Below are 16,840 nucleotides of genomic sequence, written 5' to 3'. Positions count from 1 at the left end.
ATTTTAAAATAATTGCAAAAAAATCTCGATTTCATGATTGATATTGACCGGCCAACTTGCTAGTGACACATCGCCAAACTAAATGGGAGGATCGTGGATTCTTATCACCACAAAATCTAACCAAATTGCCAGGAAATCATCAACTTCTCGCCAATTAAGATATTGAATTGAAATATCCACGCGTTGTGCTTTTTCAGTATTCGTGCAATATAAAGTATATGCTATACAAATAGATCCATACTAAATAATCTGATTATATATATGATATTCACTGAAAATCTGGTTTGGACCTGATCTTAATGGACTTATTCTTGAAGTATCAATCTAGTTAAAACTAATCATTGTCAAAATTTCCCAAAACCATACACACACATATAGATTATATGTGAAATGCATGACAATCAACTCGTGATGTGTGACCATTTTTTGGTAGACGAAATCACACAAAAATTGAATAAATCAGGCCATCCAGAAGAACAAAGAAAAAGAATATAAATCCTTCATCTATTGTCTACCCACCAATGCCGTCACGCTTCTGAATGCCGTTACGCTCTAACTTTGCTATCCAGTTATGTATCTCACATTTTTTTATATTTTATTTTCATATATTTCAATTACAATTTTAAAAATTACTAACTTTTATTTTAAAATTTTAAAATAAATAAATTTCATTCACTAATTTTTTTTATGAAACACATATATCGCGTGTGTCACGATTTACTAGTATACATTATATGAGATCGGCTAGATTAATTCGCTGCCTGAATGAGTTTTTTTTTTTACCTTAACCTTATTGGTCGTTATATAAGTAGTAAACATGGATGGGAGGCTGGCTTTTGGTTCTTGTGAAGTCAAATAATTTGACAATGTTTTATATATATATATATATGTATTGTCGTGTCAACTATTCTTCGAGGAAAGAAGACTTTGTATTTGTTGTGAGGCATATGAATTGTCAAACTCGAGATTGAAAATCTATTCGTATCATCTACTTACTATGTTAAATTTTGAGGATTAAAATAAGTAAAGACAAAAGTTTGAAAGAAAGTAAAAAAAAAAGACTTGTCATAAATATTTCACTTCTTTAGTTTTGGGTACATTCGAATCTGATCATATACTATCAAAGTTTTGAAATTCTTGATTTCAAATTTCATCTGATTTGGTTGTATGCAATTAAGGTGAATTATCAACTTTACCTTTTTTATTACAAGGAAAAAAATAAACTTCGTCGGTTAAGTTGACTTGATCATCGAATTGGTCAATTAATTTATTTTTTTAACATTAAATTTTTTTTTCTTTGCACTTTTAGGTTTTTTTCTTCAACACTACTGGAATTAGGTTTATTTATTTTTTTGATAAAAAAATATTCTACTTCCTTCCACGGATATCAACAATGCTTCAAGTAATTGGATAACAATAATGTCACTCTTTTTTACTTACTTTTTGGAATGTCGAGTTATTATTTGTTAAAGAACGAATGCTTAATTAATGGCCAAGGTTGAAACATATTAATTAAAGAACTATTATAATCATTATTTAAATTTATGAATTTGAGATATACGAATTTAAATCCTATTGAAATAAGAGCATGTATAACGTCAGACGTATCACTGATCTTTAATCGTGAGACGAGTCAACTCTATTTATACTTACAATAAAAAAATAATATTTTTCATGGGTGAGTGTATGACTTAAATAGCAAATTTGTCTCACAAAATTGACTCGTGAGACCGTCTCACATGATTTTTTGTGTTGAAATAAATCCCCTCGTATTTTTATTTATTGTGTGTTCCGACTAAAATACTTTATCTCTTGTTAATTAGTTAATGTTCAAGAAAATTAGAAAATATATATAATAAATAGTAATGGAACAAAATTAGTGTAATCGAATAAATATGTTGTAGAATAAAAAGTAATTTGTATCAAACAATCAATGCTTAAATATAGTTAAGTAAATCAGAGAAACATAACTAAAAGTAGTATTGTTATTTACGAAATGAGTGAGTCTCATGTGAGACCGTCTCACGGATTATAATATATGAGACGGGTCAACCCTACCCATATTCACAATAAAAAGTAATACTCTTAGTATAAAAAGTGATATTTTTTCATGGGTGACCCAAATAAAAGATCCGTCTCACAAATAATACCCGTGAAACCGTCTCACACAAGTTGTTGCCTTACGAAATAAAAACTAATATGTCACATAAACCACATAATTTATTTTTTTTTATTATAAACAGAGCTATTATTTATGAAATAAAAAATTATTTAATTTCTTATATTAATAGTTGCATTCGATTTTAAATTCATGTCTACCAATATTTGATATAGGAGGAGCCATTTTATTTATACTAATATTCTAATTTCAAAAATAAAATAGCTCCTTCAAACCTTGAAAGCACTAAATACTAAGTGCAAATCTTGGAATAAAATTTGTCCTAGATTTTTTGTTTAAAAATAAAAATAAAATATTGAAGAATCAGGCACGTTTGAATTGAATTGGGATAGGTTCTATTTTAGGTGAAAGTACCATAGTTGACTATATAATATGTTAGACGCATTATTTATAAGCTAAAAATTTATGTTAGAAGCATTATTTATAAGTCAAAAATTTGTGTTAGACGGTCTCACGAGTCGTATTTTGTGAGACTGATCTTTTATTTGGTAAGAGTATTACTTTTTATTGTAAATATCAGTACGGTTAAGCCGTCTTACAGATAAAGATTTATGAGACCGTCTCACAAAATACTTATTCTATTTATAAATATTCTCATTTGAGGTCTCTACTCGAAAACAAGTCTATATGATCACATAATCATATAAAAATTTGTTTTGATAAGTCTTCAAAAAAGGGTTGGCAAGCGATTAATTAAATTAAAAGATTTAAAAGGTTGGCAAGAGGGAGAGCAAACGAAAGTGCGACACGCGCCGCTGTCTGTGTGAACATGCAAGAGGGTGGGCCACGCGCCACCGAACATTTGACGAAACAAAAAAACAATATGGAACAAAAAGTAGGTGAAAATGAAGTCAAATGGTCAGCTAAATACCGCCACAAATCCAATCTCTCATTACAGCAAATTTATGTATTTATTGGTCAAAAATTATAAATTTTCGAGGTTTTCACTTTAAATAATTTACCCCTCCTTCATCTAGTATTAATTAATTATTGAGTAAAAAGTCTAGAAATTATGTTTTTCCTTAATAAGACTTTTTAATATAGTTCATTAATATTTTTAAATTAATGTTTTCTAGTGATTATTTAATTTTGTTAAATCTGGATTCTAAAGTTTCGAAGCTACATAATAAAATTTATATTATATTAATTCCGAAGTGGAACATTATTTATTTCAAAATCTTCCATCTATCCGAATCAACGTCCCAGAATTTCTCAACCCATTACCGCATCCGAATTCCGATCACTCACCACCTTCTGAATATTTAAACTTCACTTTTCTCCTATATTTTTAACCTCGCAACCGCAACCTCTGCGTTGGCTGCCTAATTTTGACCACCATTGAACCCTTTTAACACTAGCCCACATTAATTAATCAAATGAAACTTTTATATATATATATATATATATATTATATCCGTGTGTGTGTACATAAATGTAAATGATGTCCAGACCAAGAAAATTTGTACGCGCCAGCCATGTTCATCACTTTCAACGAAATTGAATGATTTTGAAGCTACAAACAGTCATCATTCCGTTATTTCATTTTTATTGATTTATTATTATATTTATAAGAACCATCTTTATGCTGAAACAAGAAAAGGGCTGCTGCAGAAGGAGCTAAAATTCAAGAAAATATTTGAAAGATATAGCAGCAGTTAAATATTGATCACCATGGCTGCGGCGGCGTTGGCTGGGGATGATCTGTCCCGGACAATGAGCAGCACGCGGAGCTGGAGGTCGCAAAGCATAAGGGAAGTGTGGCAGGGGCCGCCGGATGTGTTCTCAAGGAACAGCACGAGGCGGCAGGCGTTGGACGACGAGGAGGAGCTGAAATGGGCAGCAATCGAGCGGCTTCCGACGTACGATCGGCTGAGAAAAGGGATGCTGCAGCAGGTGATGAGCAATGGGAAGGTGGTGCATGCGGAGGTGGATGTGGCGAATCTTGGTGTGCAAGATAAGAAGGTGTTGATGGAGAGTATTCTTAAAGTTGTCGAAGAGGATAATGAAAAGTTTCTTCAGAGGCTGAGAAATAGGACAGACAGGTGCACGTTTACACATGTGCCTTAATCTAAGTAAAATATAGTGAATTTTGCTTTCTATGTCACGAAAAATTTGAATTTTCCGTTGGCTTCTCATCCGTTTTTCAAGTTTCTTGATCTTCAGATGAGAGAAAGGCCTGTAAGTTGGTTAAGATTTCGAATAAAAAACCATGGTTACTCTAAAACTTGGTTATTTCAAGAGATTTCTATAGTGTTTTTCTGAGTTGATTGATCATGTTTTCAAGAAATCTGACAAAATAAACTGATCATCTTTCAACAGGGTAGGAGTTGAGATTCCAAAGATTGAGGTGAGGTTTCAGAATCTATCCATAGAGGGAGATGCTTATGTTGGAACAAGAGCCCTACCAACTCTGCTCAATTCAACACTCAATACAATCGAGGTATTGATCTATTTATTTAATATCTTTCAAGATTCTTAATTAGAAAAGACTGTTATCGATAGATCTAAGGATTAGCTTATAATACTTCATGATTCCAATAGGGAACTCTTGGAATGATTGGCCTTTCTCCATCAAAAAAAAGAGTTGTTCAAATACTTAAAGAAGTTAGTGGAATTATAAGACCATCAAGGTATGCTCGTACATCCTTCATATATCCCCATTTGATTCAGTATATAATTTTTTCACTGCTGGTTTTATGTAAATTTTTTGGTGTTTCATTTCAGGATGACCCTTCTGCTTGGGCCACCGGGTTCGGGGAAAACAACACTTCTAAAAGCACTTGCAGGAAAAGCTGATGATGATATGAGGGTATATGTTCAAATCATCGTTTCCAAGATCCTGCCACAGTTTTTTCTTACTTAACATGATTCTGACCTTGAGTGTATCATGGCAGGTGACTGGAAAAATCACATATTGTGGGCACGAGTTTCATGAATTTGTCCCTCAAAGAACCTGTGCTTATATCAGCCAGCACGATCTTCATTACGGTGAAATGACAGTTCGTGAGACATTGGATTTCTCGGGCCGATGCTTAGGAGTTGGAACAAGGTATGATTTGCTGACAGAGTTATCAAGAAGAGAGAAAGAATCAGGTATTAGACCAGATCCTGAGATTGATGCTTTCATGAAAGCCACAGCTATGGTTGGTCAAGAAACAAGCTTGATTACTGATTATGTGCTAAAGGTCCGTCGTTTCACCCCCTTTCATTGCATCCAAAGTTTGTTCTTTATATTAGCAGAAATGGTTAACATACGATTTTTCAACAGATTCTTGGATTGGATATTTGTGCTGACATTATGGTAGGAGACGAAATGAGAAGGGGAATTTCAGGCGGACAAAAGAAACGTGTTACCACTGGTACGTGATTCCACAACAATTTTTTGGTGAAAGAGTTGCTGTTTTTGTTGTCTTATATTGATGAAAAGTCGGTTCTTTATTCGATTTTTTGGCGAAATTTAGGTGAAATGTTGGTAGGACCGGCAAAAGCATTCTTCATGGATGAAATATCAACAGGACTGGATAGCTCCACAACTTTCCAAATCGTCAAGTTTATGAAACAAATGGTTCATATCAATGATGTAACCATGGTCATATCTTTATTGCAGCCGGCTCCGGAAACATATGAACTATTCGATGATGTTATCCTTATTTCAGATGGTCAGATAGTTTATCAGGGTCCTCGTGAAGATGTACTCAATTTTTTCGAGTTCATGGGATTCAAATGTCCTGAAAGAAAGGGAGTTGCTGATTTTCTACAAGAAGTTACTTCAAAGAAGGATCAAGCTCAGTACTGGTGCAGAAACAATCAACCTTATCATTATATCTCCGTACCCGAGTTTTCACAGGCGTTCGCTTCTTTTCGAACTGGGCAACAACTTGTTGAAGAACTCAGAACTCCTTATGATAAATCATCAGCTCATCCAGCAGCTTTGGTAAAACAGAAATATGGAATCTCGAACTGGGAGCTTTTCAGGGCTTGTTTCTCCAGGGAATGGCTTTTGATGAAGCGTAGCTCATTTGTATATATATTTAAAACTACTCAAATAACGATAATGGCGACCATAGCCTTGACGGTGTTCTTAAGAACGGAGATGAAAGCTGGAACAATGGCAGATTCTTCAAAATTTTTGGGAGCACTGTTCTTCAGTCTTATTAATGTCATGTTTAATGGGATGCAAGAGCTCGCAATGACGGTTTTCAGACTTCCTGTATTTTTCAAACAAAGGGATTCATTATTTTACCCGGCTTGGGCTTTTGCCTTGCCAATTGGGGTTCTTCGAGTTCCGATATCAGTGATGGAGTCTGGTTTGTGGATCATCTTGACGTACTACTCTATCGGCTTTGCACCCTCACCGGCAAGGTAAGCACAAGTTCACAAGTGATTGGCTTATGTTTCTACTAAAAAATTTGCATTGCATCTTTACTATCAGAGAGATTTTGATGGTGTGGCTCACTCTGTCCAACTGTACACGTTGACGAGTACTAGATCTTTTTAAGTGATGTTTTGAATAAATTTTTATCAATTTTTTTTCAGATTTTTCAAGCAATTCCTGGCATTTATCGGGGTACACCAGATGGCGCTTTCTTTGTTCCGTTTCATCGCAGCAGCTGGAAGAACTCAAGTTGTTGCAAACACACTCGGATCCTTCACTTTATTATTGGTCTTTGTGCTAGGAGGCTTTGTCGTTGCGAAAGGTTGGTGATTCATCAATCCATCAATGATTTATATAAGTTCTTGAATAATATTTCCTATGTTGGCTGAGAAATCAAGAATCTAGTGATAAAATGCAATGTTTTCATGCCTTGTAGACGACATTCAAGATTGGATGATATGGGGATACTACATTTCTCCAATGATGTACGGCCAAAACGCCATTGCCATCAACGAGTTTCTCTCTGAGAGATGGAGCACAGTAAGTTCTCCACGATGTTCGGTTGCAATTCTTGCACATTATGTAACCTTTGATGGTTTTTATGATCATTTTGTCTCAGCCTACAAATGGAACCGAACCAACTGTGGGGAAAACTCTTCTTAAGGACAGAGGTTTATTTAGAACTGAAAGTTGGTACTGGATCTGCATCTTTGCTCTTTTCGGGTTCACTGTTCTGTTCAACGTTCTATTTATTGCAGCTTTGACATACTTAAACCGTAAGTCGGACACTTAAATTTAATCGTAAGTGAAGTTCTATGCTATAGTAAATGATCATTAACCCCCTACCTTATCTGTATTGTGTATTCAATCTCAGCTCTGGGTGATAATAAAGCTGTCATAGCAGACGATGATGAGGAAAGAAAGAACACACGACAAACAACGTCTAACATTGAAATGGCTTCAAGAAACAATGAAGCAAGAAGAGGGATGATTTTACCTTTCCAGCCACTTTCCCTCGCATTCAACAATGTTAATTATTATGTCGACATGCCTGCTGTAAGTTTCTGTGTCTTCAAGATCTTATGCTGCATATATTGCACTTTTACGACTAGCCGCACGTTGCTTTACCTAAAACTACATCTAGTGTTGCAATGATGTAAGTCAAGTCTTTTGAACTATAACATAATGCCGAGGTAGGGTGTTTTGCATCTGAACAAAACTTTTGATTTTTTTATGACATAAGACCAAAATTTAGTTTTTGTCAAGCATTTTGAAACTTTGCATCCTCGATTCTCGGATCTTGGCTCTGCCATTGTTATACGGCAACCTAATTACTGTGTTTTATTGTTGTGTCACACAAGTAACCACATAAGATAGGGCAGCTGTTGTTGCTGCTAAAATATTGAACTTCTAATTGTAGAACTGTTTCGTATAGGAAATGAAGACTCAAGGAGTTACTGAGGAAAGGCTTCAGTTACTACGAGACGTCAGCGGTGCTTTCAGGCCCGGTGTTTTAACCGCGTTGGTAGGTGTTAGTGGCGCTGGGAAGACAACCTTGATGGATGTTTTGGCCGGTAGGAAAACGGGAGGATATATCGAAGGAACCATAAACATTTCGGGTTACCCAAAAAACCAGGAAACATTTGCTCGAGTCAGTGGTTACTGCGAACAAAACGATATCCATTCACCTTATGTTACTATATACGAATCACTCCTCTATTCTGCTTGGCTACGCCTTTCTGCTGATGTAAATACAGAAGCACGGAAGGCAAGTACCCAATACAACCACTTTAAACTTACACTACTCGATAATACTATCGAGTTTGAATGAATTTGCTTTTCATGTTTCAGATGTTTGTGGAGGAGGTAATGGATTTAGTTGAGCTTAAGTCTTTGAGAAATGCTCTTGTTGGGCTTCCAGAAGTCGATGGCCTTTCGACAGAACAGAGGAAGAGGCTCACTATTGCCGTCGAGTTAGTTTCGAATCCTTCTATAATCTTTATGGATGAACCAACGTCTGGGCTTGATGCAAGAGCCGCTGCCATTGTCATGCGTACAGTGAGAAATACAGTGGATACAGGCCGAACCGTTGTCTGCACAATTCATCAACCTAGTATAGACATTTTCGAAGCTTTTGATGAGGTATAATCTATCACTGAAGACAATTTTCGTAATTTAATGGCATCTTTATCTGGTTTAACGATTTTGCAATGACTATTCCTTTCAGCTCCTGCTGATGAAAAGAGGTGGACAGGTGATTTATTGTGGACCCCTAGGCCACCATTCTCACAAACTTGTTGAATATTTTGAGGCAAGTTTTTGTTTTAATAGTCGTTTCTTGGTTTACACACAAAAAATCAACATAAATGAGAAAATATATGGATGCCATTTGATCAAACAGGCCATACAAGGCGTTCCGAAGATTAAAGAGGGTACTAATCCAGCTACTTGGATGTTGGATGTCAGCTCCGCTACTGTTGAAGCTCAACTTGGTGTTGATTTTGCAGAAATTTACTCCAAATCCGACCTTTATCGGTAAACAAATAAACATCCCAACTCCCTAAAACAGAGTGTCTGTACACGTTCTCTTCAAGAAACTATGAAATGGTGTGGCTTATGTTTCTTTAATTCGCTGAACAATTTTCAGGAGGAACCAAGATTTGATAAAGGAACTAAGCATACCAGCACCAGGGTCTAAAGACCTATTCTTCCCTACTCAATATTCACAATCTTTTCTAACTCAATGCAAGGCGTGCTTCTGGAAGCAACACTGGTCATACTGGAGAAACTCACAGTATAACGTCATTCGTTTTTTCACAACCATCGTCATCGGCATTATGTTTGGAGTTATATTTTGGCAAAAGGGTGACAAAATGTAAGCAAAAATCTCTTCGAGAAAGCACAGTGCGAAACATTTGGTCTAACTAAAATTCCGTTCATTTTCCTCATTACAGAAGCCAACAACAAGACTTGCTTAATCTGCTCGGAGCTACATATGCTGCAGTCATGTTCTTGGGAGCTGGCAATGCTTCGGCTGTTCAATCAGTAGTTGCGATCGAGAGAACAGTGTTTTACCGTGAAAGGGCCGCCGGAATGTATTCGGAGTTACCATATGCCTTTGCTCAGGTAAGAATGGCCATACTTTTCCGACTTTTTCGGATTGGAATACTTCGTATAGTTCGAAATAAATCTGACATATTTGTGTTCTTGTAGGTGGCAATAGAGACTATCTACGTCGTAGTTCAGACCCTTATTTACTCTCTACTTCTTTACTCCATGATTGGATACCACTGGACAGGGGAAAAGTTCTTTTACTTCTACTACTTCATATTCATGTGCTTCACTTACTTCTCAATGTATGGTATGATGGTTGTCGCGCTGACTCCCGGTCACCAAATCGCTGCCATTGTCATGTCATTCTTCCTCAGCTTCTGGAACTTATTCTCCGGTTTTCTCGTTCCTCGTCCTGTAAGTATACTCAACTCTTCGCTGCATCGGTATTAGAAATCATTCTTCCCAAAACACAAACTTATTGATGCTTGATCATTATGCAGCTTATTCCAGTATGGTGGAGATGGTATTACTGGGCCTCTCCGGTTGCTTGGACGATATATGGTGTTTTCACATCCCAACTAGGCGATGTGACCAGTGATCTGGAACTAGCAGGCGGCCTTGGAAAGACGACGGTGAAGGACTTCCTGAAAGATAGCTTGGGCTATGATCATGACTTCCTTATTCCTGTTGTTTTCGCGCACGTAGGTTGGGTTCTTATCTTCTTCTTCGTATTCGCCTATGGCATCAAGTTCCTTAACTTCCAAAGGAGATAGAAATTTAAGGAACTTGTCATGCTTGTAGATAGTAACCAAATAGACTCTCCCCTTTTGTTTCAAATATTTTGGTTTTGGGTTAGTTTGTTTTGAAGATGTATAATATTTTTGTCTGAATTTTTGTGTTGTTTTGCGTAATAGTAATTTAACGGAAGTTGCATGCCCCTTCAGACATTTTCATATTATCTGTAATTCTTGATTAAATAATTTTATCTCCCCCTCGAATACTGTCACGCCCCGAAACTCGGGTTTGACACCGGCGTCGCTCATCAATCACAAAATCGAAAAACGACCAGCCTCGTAGCACAGTATAAACCGAAACCAGTTTATTTCATAAATTCGCCAAAAATAATCATTGTCTTTACAACTGAATAAATTAAATAAATTGCGGAAGCGTTTACAATGAAAATAAACCTACTAAAATTCTTAAATCCTTGCAGCATAATTCTCGATGTTTAAATAATTTCACTATCCCCAAAATTGATCCGACTCTTCATGCTCAACTTGTTCCTCTGATTTCTCTTCGGATTTATCTGGGAATGTGTAAGGGGTGAGTATTTGGGGAAATACTCAGCAAGTGGGGGCCGTTCGAGTACAATAAAAACAACATGCAATTTTCGGAATATACATACCATGCAAACATAATTCATACCACGTGCGCATCATTAACCCGACACTGAGATTCATCTACTTTCAATGGTTTACTGATATCAGTCCCTAATTTTTACTCCTCTAAGGGGGCGAGGCCGTATAGCGGTTATGTCCCCCACCGCGTAAGGGTACGTCATGGTTGGGATTCCCACCCATATCGAGTTGAATTCTCACAGTGTCAAAACATTTACATCATGCCAAAAACATCGTAACCAGAAGGGTGTAGAAGAAGAATTGTACTCGCCCGAATTTTTCAAAAACGAAAATACATGCATAACGAATTTTAATCTTTAAAACAAGCCCACTTACCTTAAACTTCTTGAAGAAAAACGTGAAAACTCCGGTGGCTGGACTGCGGCAGCGCTTCGCTGTGCTCGAAAAATCCTAAGAACTAGAGGGGGAAATTCTCGAAAATAAGAGAGTAAAAATGGTGTGATTTTCGAGACACTGAGCCCTCCTATTTATAGGGGTTGGCTGCTATCCTGATCGTGTACCAAATCGCGTTTGATTCTGAATCAAATCTTTATCTAAAATCGTGATCAAATCTACATTTATTCTCTATCCTAAATTTCGAAATATATATATATATATCCCAAGGTAATTTTCGAAATTATGCCTTGCCCAGTCTGTAAAATTTCGACTTTTGTGCCTAATTCCCAATATTCGGTAGATTTTTGACTTCCTAAAATAATAAAAATTATATTTCTTAAATCCCATAAATTTGCTTACTTAAATCCGAAATTATTGGTATTTTTCCACAAATAATATTTGGATTATTTTTCCTAAAATCCCGGTAGTTGAACTTTTTTCTCAGTCTGTAATTATCGCGTAGACTTCTAATGATTTTCGAAAATCCCTAATAATCCTTCCAATATTTCGAAAATCCCATGATAAAATCCTCAAGATTTGATTGGGTTATCTTCTTGCTTAAATCTTTATCCAGGTGTATCAAATCTTAGATCTATATCCGGTAAAATTCTGCATATCTCAAAATCTGAAAAATAATATACACGGTATTATTTAAATTCTTGAGAAAAATTTATTGTACACGGTAGAATTATCCAATCTAAAAATTACAACCACTATCACGATAAAATCGAGATCTCGGATTTTACATTCCTCCCTCCTTATGAGAAGTTTCGTCCTCGAAACTTTGGTTGGCTTGGTCTAGGAAGAGGTACGGGTATTGGTTCCTCATCCTTTCTTCTAACTCCCACGTGGCTTCTCTTTCAGTGTGGTTAGACCATTGCACCTTGACGTATGGAATGACTCGTCGCCTTAGTACTTGGTCCTTGGAGTCCACGATTCTGATGGGGACTTCTTCGTACTTTAGCTCTTCTCCCAAGTTACTTTCGATCATGAGTGGCTCTAATTCCAACACGTGGCTCGGATCCGAGATGTATTTCCGTAGTTGGGACACGTGGAAGACGTTATGAATTCTGGACATGTTTGGCGGCAGCGCCAATCTGTATGCTAGTGTGCCCACTCTTTCAAAAATTTCAAAGGGTCCCACATAGCGGGGGTTCAGCTTCCCAGCTTTACTGAATCGGACAACTCCTTTCATAGGCGAGACCTTTACGTAGGCCTTATCGCCAACGTTGAATTCCACTGGTCTTCTTTTCAGATCTGCCTAGCTCTTTTGTCAGTCTTGAGCTGCCTTGAGTTTCTCTCGGACCACTGTAACCTTGTCTACTGTCATCTGTACGAGATCGGGTCCTACTACTGTCTTTTCTCCCACTTCATCCCAATATAAGGGTGACCGACATTTTCTTCCACACAGAGCTTCATATGGAGCCATCCCAATACTGCTGTGATAGCTGTTATTATAATCAAACTCGATCATTGGTAGATGATTGCTCCAATTGCTACTGAATTCTAGGCCACATGTTCGCAGCATGTCTTCTAGGGTTTGAATTGTTCTCTCGGTTTGGCCATCGATTTGAGTGTGATAGGCCGTGTTAAGAGTAACTTTCGTTCCCATGGCCCCTTGGAAGCTCTTCCAAAAACGTGAGACAAACCTTGGGTCTCTATCAGATAGGATGCTCACTGGTACTCCATGCAGTCGTACAATATTGTCCATATACAGTGTAGCTAACTTGTCCAGATTGTAGTTCATACGGACGGGTAGGAAGTGTGCAGATTTTGTAAGTCTATCTACAATTACCCATATTCCGTCTTGACCTTGCCTCGACTTTGGTATTCCTACCACAAAGTCCATGGAAATGTGCTCCCATTTTTACTCGGGTATCTCCAAAGGTTGCAATAATCCTCCAGGTCGCTGGTGCTCTGCTTTGACCTGTTGACACACTTGGCATTTTGAGACAAATTCTGCCACATCTCTTTTCATTCCATTCCACCAAAAATTACCCTTAAGGTCTCTGTACATTTTTTACTTCCTGGATGGACTGAAAATTTGGACTTGTGTGCTTCTGATAATATTTCTTGGCGGAGGTTATCGCTGTCTGGTACCCACAGTCGTCCTTTCATCCAAACGACTCCCTTGTCATCAATTTGCAAATCTTGAGACTTACCGCTTTCGACTTGTTCCTTAAGTTTCTTTAGCTCGGGGTCTCGGTCCTGATTTAACTTGACGGTCTCTTGCAGACATGGCCGAGCGGAGAGTGAAGCTAGAGTGATCTTGCCTCCATTTTTCCGACTCAGAGCATCGGCCACTTTGTTCGCTTTACCTGGATGGTAACTTATAGTCAAGTCGTAAACCTTCAGTAGTTCGATTCATCGCCTTTGCCTCATATTCAGTTCTTTTTGGGTGAACAAGTACTTGAGGCTTTGGTGATCCGTGAAAATTTCACACTTGGCGCCATAGAGGTAGTGTCTCCAAATTTTTTTAAGGCGAAGACAATTGCTGCTAACTCAAGATCATGCGTAGGGTAGTTCTTTTCGTGCGATTTCAACTGCCTTGACGCACACGCAATCACTCTTCCCTCTTGCATGAGTACGCATCCCAGACCTTCCTTAGATGTGTCACTGTAGATGGTGAATCCCTTATCTTCAGTAGGTAAGATTAGCACTGGCGTGGATGCGAGCTTTTCTTTTAACGTCTGAAAACTTTTCTCGCAACCTTCGTCCCAGACGAACTTGGTATTCTTCTGAGTGAATTTAGTCAGTGGTATGTCGATTGAGGAAAACCTTCGACAAACTTTCTGTAATAACCTGCCAGTCCAAGAAAGCTCCTGATGTCTGTGGCGTTCTGTAGCCGAAACTCACTACTATTGAACTGGAATAAAATTTCCTCTCCATTGACCTATGAAAAGTGAGATATTATTTCTTTGGTCTTCTTCACTTGGTAAGAAAATGAAGATCTCCTCAGTGAACAACGCTAAAAAAAATTGTCAAGTAATGGCTTGAACCCCTTTTTCCGAAGGCTGTTTTGGGAAAATCTTCAGCCCTGATCTTCAATTGTAGTAGTCTTTTCTCAGGCCGAGTTTGGAAAAGTTGTAATTTCTTTAAGTTGATCGAAAAAATCGTCTATCATTGGAAGAAGATATTTATTCTCGATTGTGATCTTATTGAGTTCTCTATAATCTATACACGATCTCATACTTATATCTTCCTTATTCACAAACAGTACTGGAGTTCCTTATGGAGACGTACTCAGTTGGAATTGCTTCTTTTCTAGCAATTCTTCGAGTTGTTCTTTTGGCTCTTGGAGTTCAGTTGGCATCATTCGGTATGGTGCTATTGAAATTGATGCAGCACTGAGAACCACATTGATTTGAAATCAACCTCGTGGTCTGAGAATATCTTGAGAATTCTTCCAGAAAAACGTTCTGGAATTCTCGCATCATTAGGGTATCTTCCAGCTTGAGCTCAATTTCTTCTTGCACTTTGTTCACCATTTCTAGGCAAACTTCTTTGCCTGATTTTTATGGCTTTCCAATTCTGGGAAGCAGAAATAATGTATTTCTGTCTCTTGGCATTGCCATGATACCTGATTTCTTCTTGGTTCACGGTTTGGATCTTGAAATTCTTACTCCGGCAATCTGCTATTGCACAACTCTTAGATTACCAAACCATCCATATGATGACATCGAAATCTTACCAAAGTACTTGGAATCAAGTCGGCACGGAATATACGCGAATAGATGATGATTTTATTCTATCTTGAAATTATCACGATTACTATCTCAAAACATATATAAAATCTTGGAACTTAACTCAATATCAATCTATACCCTATTGATTTAAATCCCAAAAATTATAATTCAATCGTCATAAAATAAAATCTTATTCAACCTCGAACAAATGAAATAAATCCTCAATTAATTCTTTTGTTAAATCTTACTTGCACTAAACCTTACTTTCCTCGAGACCATTAGCTTAGAGATCTCTAACACAAACTGTTTTTATTGAATGTCTTTATCCTCGAATAATTCTTAATACCTTAACGAAATTCGAAACTTATTATGATGTATTTTCCTCAATATCCAGCAATAATCTCATAACTTATTTTACATAAAGTCGTAATCTACTGGTTATCCCAAAGTAATATAAATTACTAAACCTTAAGATATTGTCTCCCAATTCATTTAAACAAGATAACCCAAAATCATGCATATTTAATTAACGTTTAGCATTCTTAAGAACCCAAATTAATGTTTACACATTAACTATTGCCCAAAATCAATTTACATCTTGTAATATCCAAAACTTATTATAACTCTTATCTCAGATTTTCACATACTAGTTTTTTTTTTTCTTCTCATAAATAATTTATTGTCCCAAATCAAAAATTTCACCTTAAGTCGGAATCTTAAGTCAACTTATCTCAAATAAGTACAATCCCAACAATATAGGTCAATACTAATTGTTTCCTTAATAAAATTCCGTAAAAATCCGATAAGCACTACAAGAAACGCGTTGAACGAGATTTTTCGAGATATTTACCAAAAATAGAAAGTCTAGGGATTAACATATGGATTGAAAGATTACGTCGAGAGGGTTCCAGAACAATTGACAGAACCGAATTCTGAGTTTCCTACGAAAAAAATCGAAGAAAACATGCTGGCGGGTTGACTCGTTGACTCGGCCGAGTTGACTCGCCTCGTTGACTCGCCGGAGTACGGTCGGAGTAAAGGCACATGTCGGCGACAGGGTAAGGGTCACGGAACCGGTGATGGCACGGCCAGAATCGGTCGGGAAGTTACCTAATTTCGCCGGAGAAATCGCGCAACTCGCTAACTAAACTTGAATTTGGGTGTTTACGATCGGTTGATCAAATTCCAAAATTGATTGGAGCTAAACGTGACCCATGGATTGCGTATCTTTTGGGTAAAATTAATTTAAAATCGGAGTAGGATTGGTAGAGTAATTGGACGAACTTATTTTCGGAATTTTAGGGTTTATGCCCAAATTCTTTGATCTGAAATTACGGCTTCCCCCGAATAAAATATCTGAAATTGGTTGAGGGCTTTTATTCGTTTCGTCGAGACGATTCCAGAAAAGGTCGCCGATCGAAAAACAACTACCGGACACGGCCGGAATCGGCGAAAAACGCGGCGGCGCGCTAAGGCTCTGTTTGGCCGAAAATTTCCGAAAAATTTTCGAATTTTTTTTTGAAACTCGATTTTTCCCACTCGGATTATGAACCTGGCGGCTCTGATACCACTAAAATGTCACGCCCCGAAACTCGGGTTTGACACCGGCGTCGCTCATCAATCACAAAATCGAAAAACGACCAGCCTCGTAGCACAGTATAAACCGAAACCAGTTTATTTCATAAATTCGCCAAAAATAATCATTGTCTTTACAACTGAATAAATTAAATAAATTGCGGAAGCGTTTACAATG

The 16,840-nt window shown here is 37.2% G+C and overlaps 3 protein-coding genes across 3 annotated transcripts; 1 reads left to right on the top strand and 2 right to left on the bottom strand.

Annotated features, from left to right (window-relative positions):
* The first annotated feature begins 3,612 nt into the window (after positions 1-3,612).
* Positions 3,613-10,609, top strand: LOC140840000 (pleiotropic drug resistance protein 2-like). The gene is made up of 19 exons (XM_073207058.1): positions 3,613-4,221; positions 4,499-4,619; positions 4,721-4,809; positions 4,904-4,988; positions 5,074-5,364; positions 5,448-5,538; positions 5,641-6,541; positions 6,716-6,876; positions 6,991-7,094; positions 7,174-7,330; positions 7,429-7,610; positions 7,990-8,322; positions 8,406-8,696; positions 8,782-8,865; positions 8,956-9,089; positions 9,202-9,429; positions 9,509-9,680; positions 9,768-10,022; positions 10,109-10,609. Exons 1-19 carry the CDS (start codon positions 3,851-3,853, stop codon positions 10,379-10,381), a joined length of 4,323 nt encoding a protein of 1,440 aa, XP_073063159.1. The 5' UTR covers positions 3,613-3,850; the 3' UTR covers positions 10,382-10,609.
* A 1,534-nt stretch (positions 10,610-12,143) lies between these two features.
* Positions 12,144-12,596, bottom strand: LOC140839306 (uncharacterized). Its single transcript, XM_073205945.1, has one exon. It carries the CDS (start codon positions 12,594-12,596, stop codon positions 12,144-12,146), a length of 453 nt encoding a protein of 150 aa, XP_073062046.1.
* Positions 12,597-13,375: 779 nt separating this feature from the next.
* Positions 13,376-14,889, bottom strand: LOC140839305 (uncharacterized). Its single transcript, XM_073205943.1, has 3 exons — positions 14,757-14,889; positions 13,845-14,240; positions 13,376-13,719 (listed from the first exon to the last, which is right to left on the bottom strand). Exons 1-3 carry the CDS (start codon positions 14,887-14,889, stop codon positions 13,376-13,378), a joined length of 873 nt encoding a protein of 290 aa, XP_073062044.1.
* Between the last annotated feature and the right edge of the window lie 1,951 nt (positions 14,890-16,840).

The sequence above is a fragment of the Primulina eburnea genome, chromosome 8, assembly GCF_022965805.1.
Source record: "Primulina eburnea isolate SZY01 chromosome 8, ASM2296580v1, whole genome shotgun sequence".
Lineage (NCBI taxonomy): Eukaryota > Viridiplantae > Streptophyta > Magnoliopsida > Lamiales > Gesneriaceae > Primulina > Primulina eburnea.
The sequence above is the reverse complement of the archived record's forward strand: the minus strand, read 5'-3'. Positions and strand labels throughout refer to the sequence as shown.

Excerpts from the sequence above, each read along its gene's own strand:
- LOC140840000 (XM_073207058.1), top strand. The coding sequence starts at position 3,851 with ATGGCTGCGGCGGCGTTGGCTGGGGATGATCTGTCCCGGACAATGAGC. Across the intron at positions 4,222-4,498 it reads CTGAGAAATAGGACAGACAG|GGTAGGAGTTGAGATTCCAA; the intron begins GTGCACGTTTAC and ends ATCTTTCAACAG. Across the intron at positions 6,542-6,715 it reads TTTGCACCCTCACCGGCAAG|ATTTTTCAAGCAATTCCTGG; the intron begins GTAAGCACAAGT and ends ATTTTTTTTCAG.
- LOC140839306 (XM_073205945.1), bottom strand. The coding sequence starts at position 12,596 with ATGAAAGGAGTTGTCCGATTCAGTAAAGCTGGGAAGCTGAACCCCCGC.
- LOC140839305 (XM_073205943.1), bottom strand. The coding sequence starts at position 14,889 with ATGGTGAACAAAGTGCAAGAAGAAATTGAGCTCAAGCTGGAAGATACC. Across the intron at positions 14,241-14,756 it reads GTTGATTTCAAATCAATGTG|AACGCCACAGACATCAGGAG; the intron begins GTTCTCAGTGCT and ends TTTCGGCTACAG. Across the intron at positions 13,720-13,844 it reads CACTACCTCTATGGCGCCAA|GTAAAGCGAACAAAGTGGCC; the intron begins GTGTGAAATTTT and ends GTTACCATCCAG.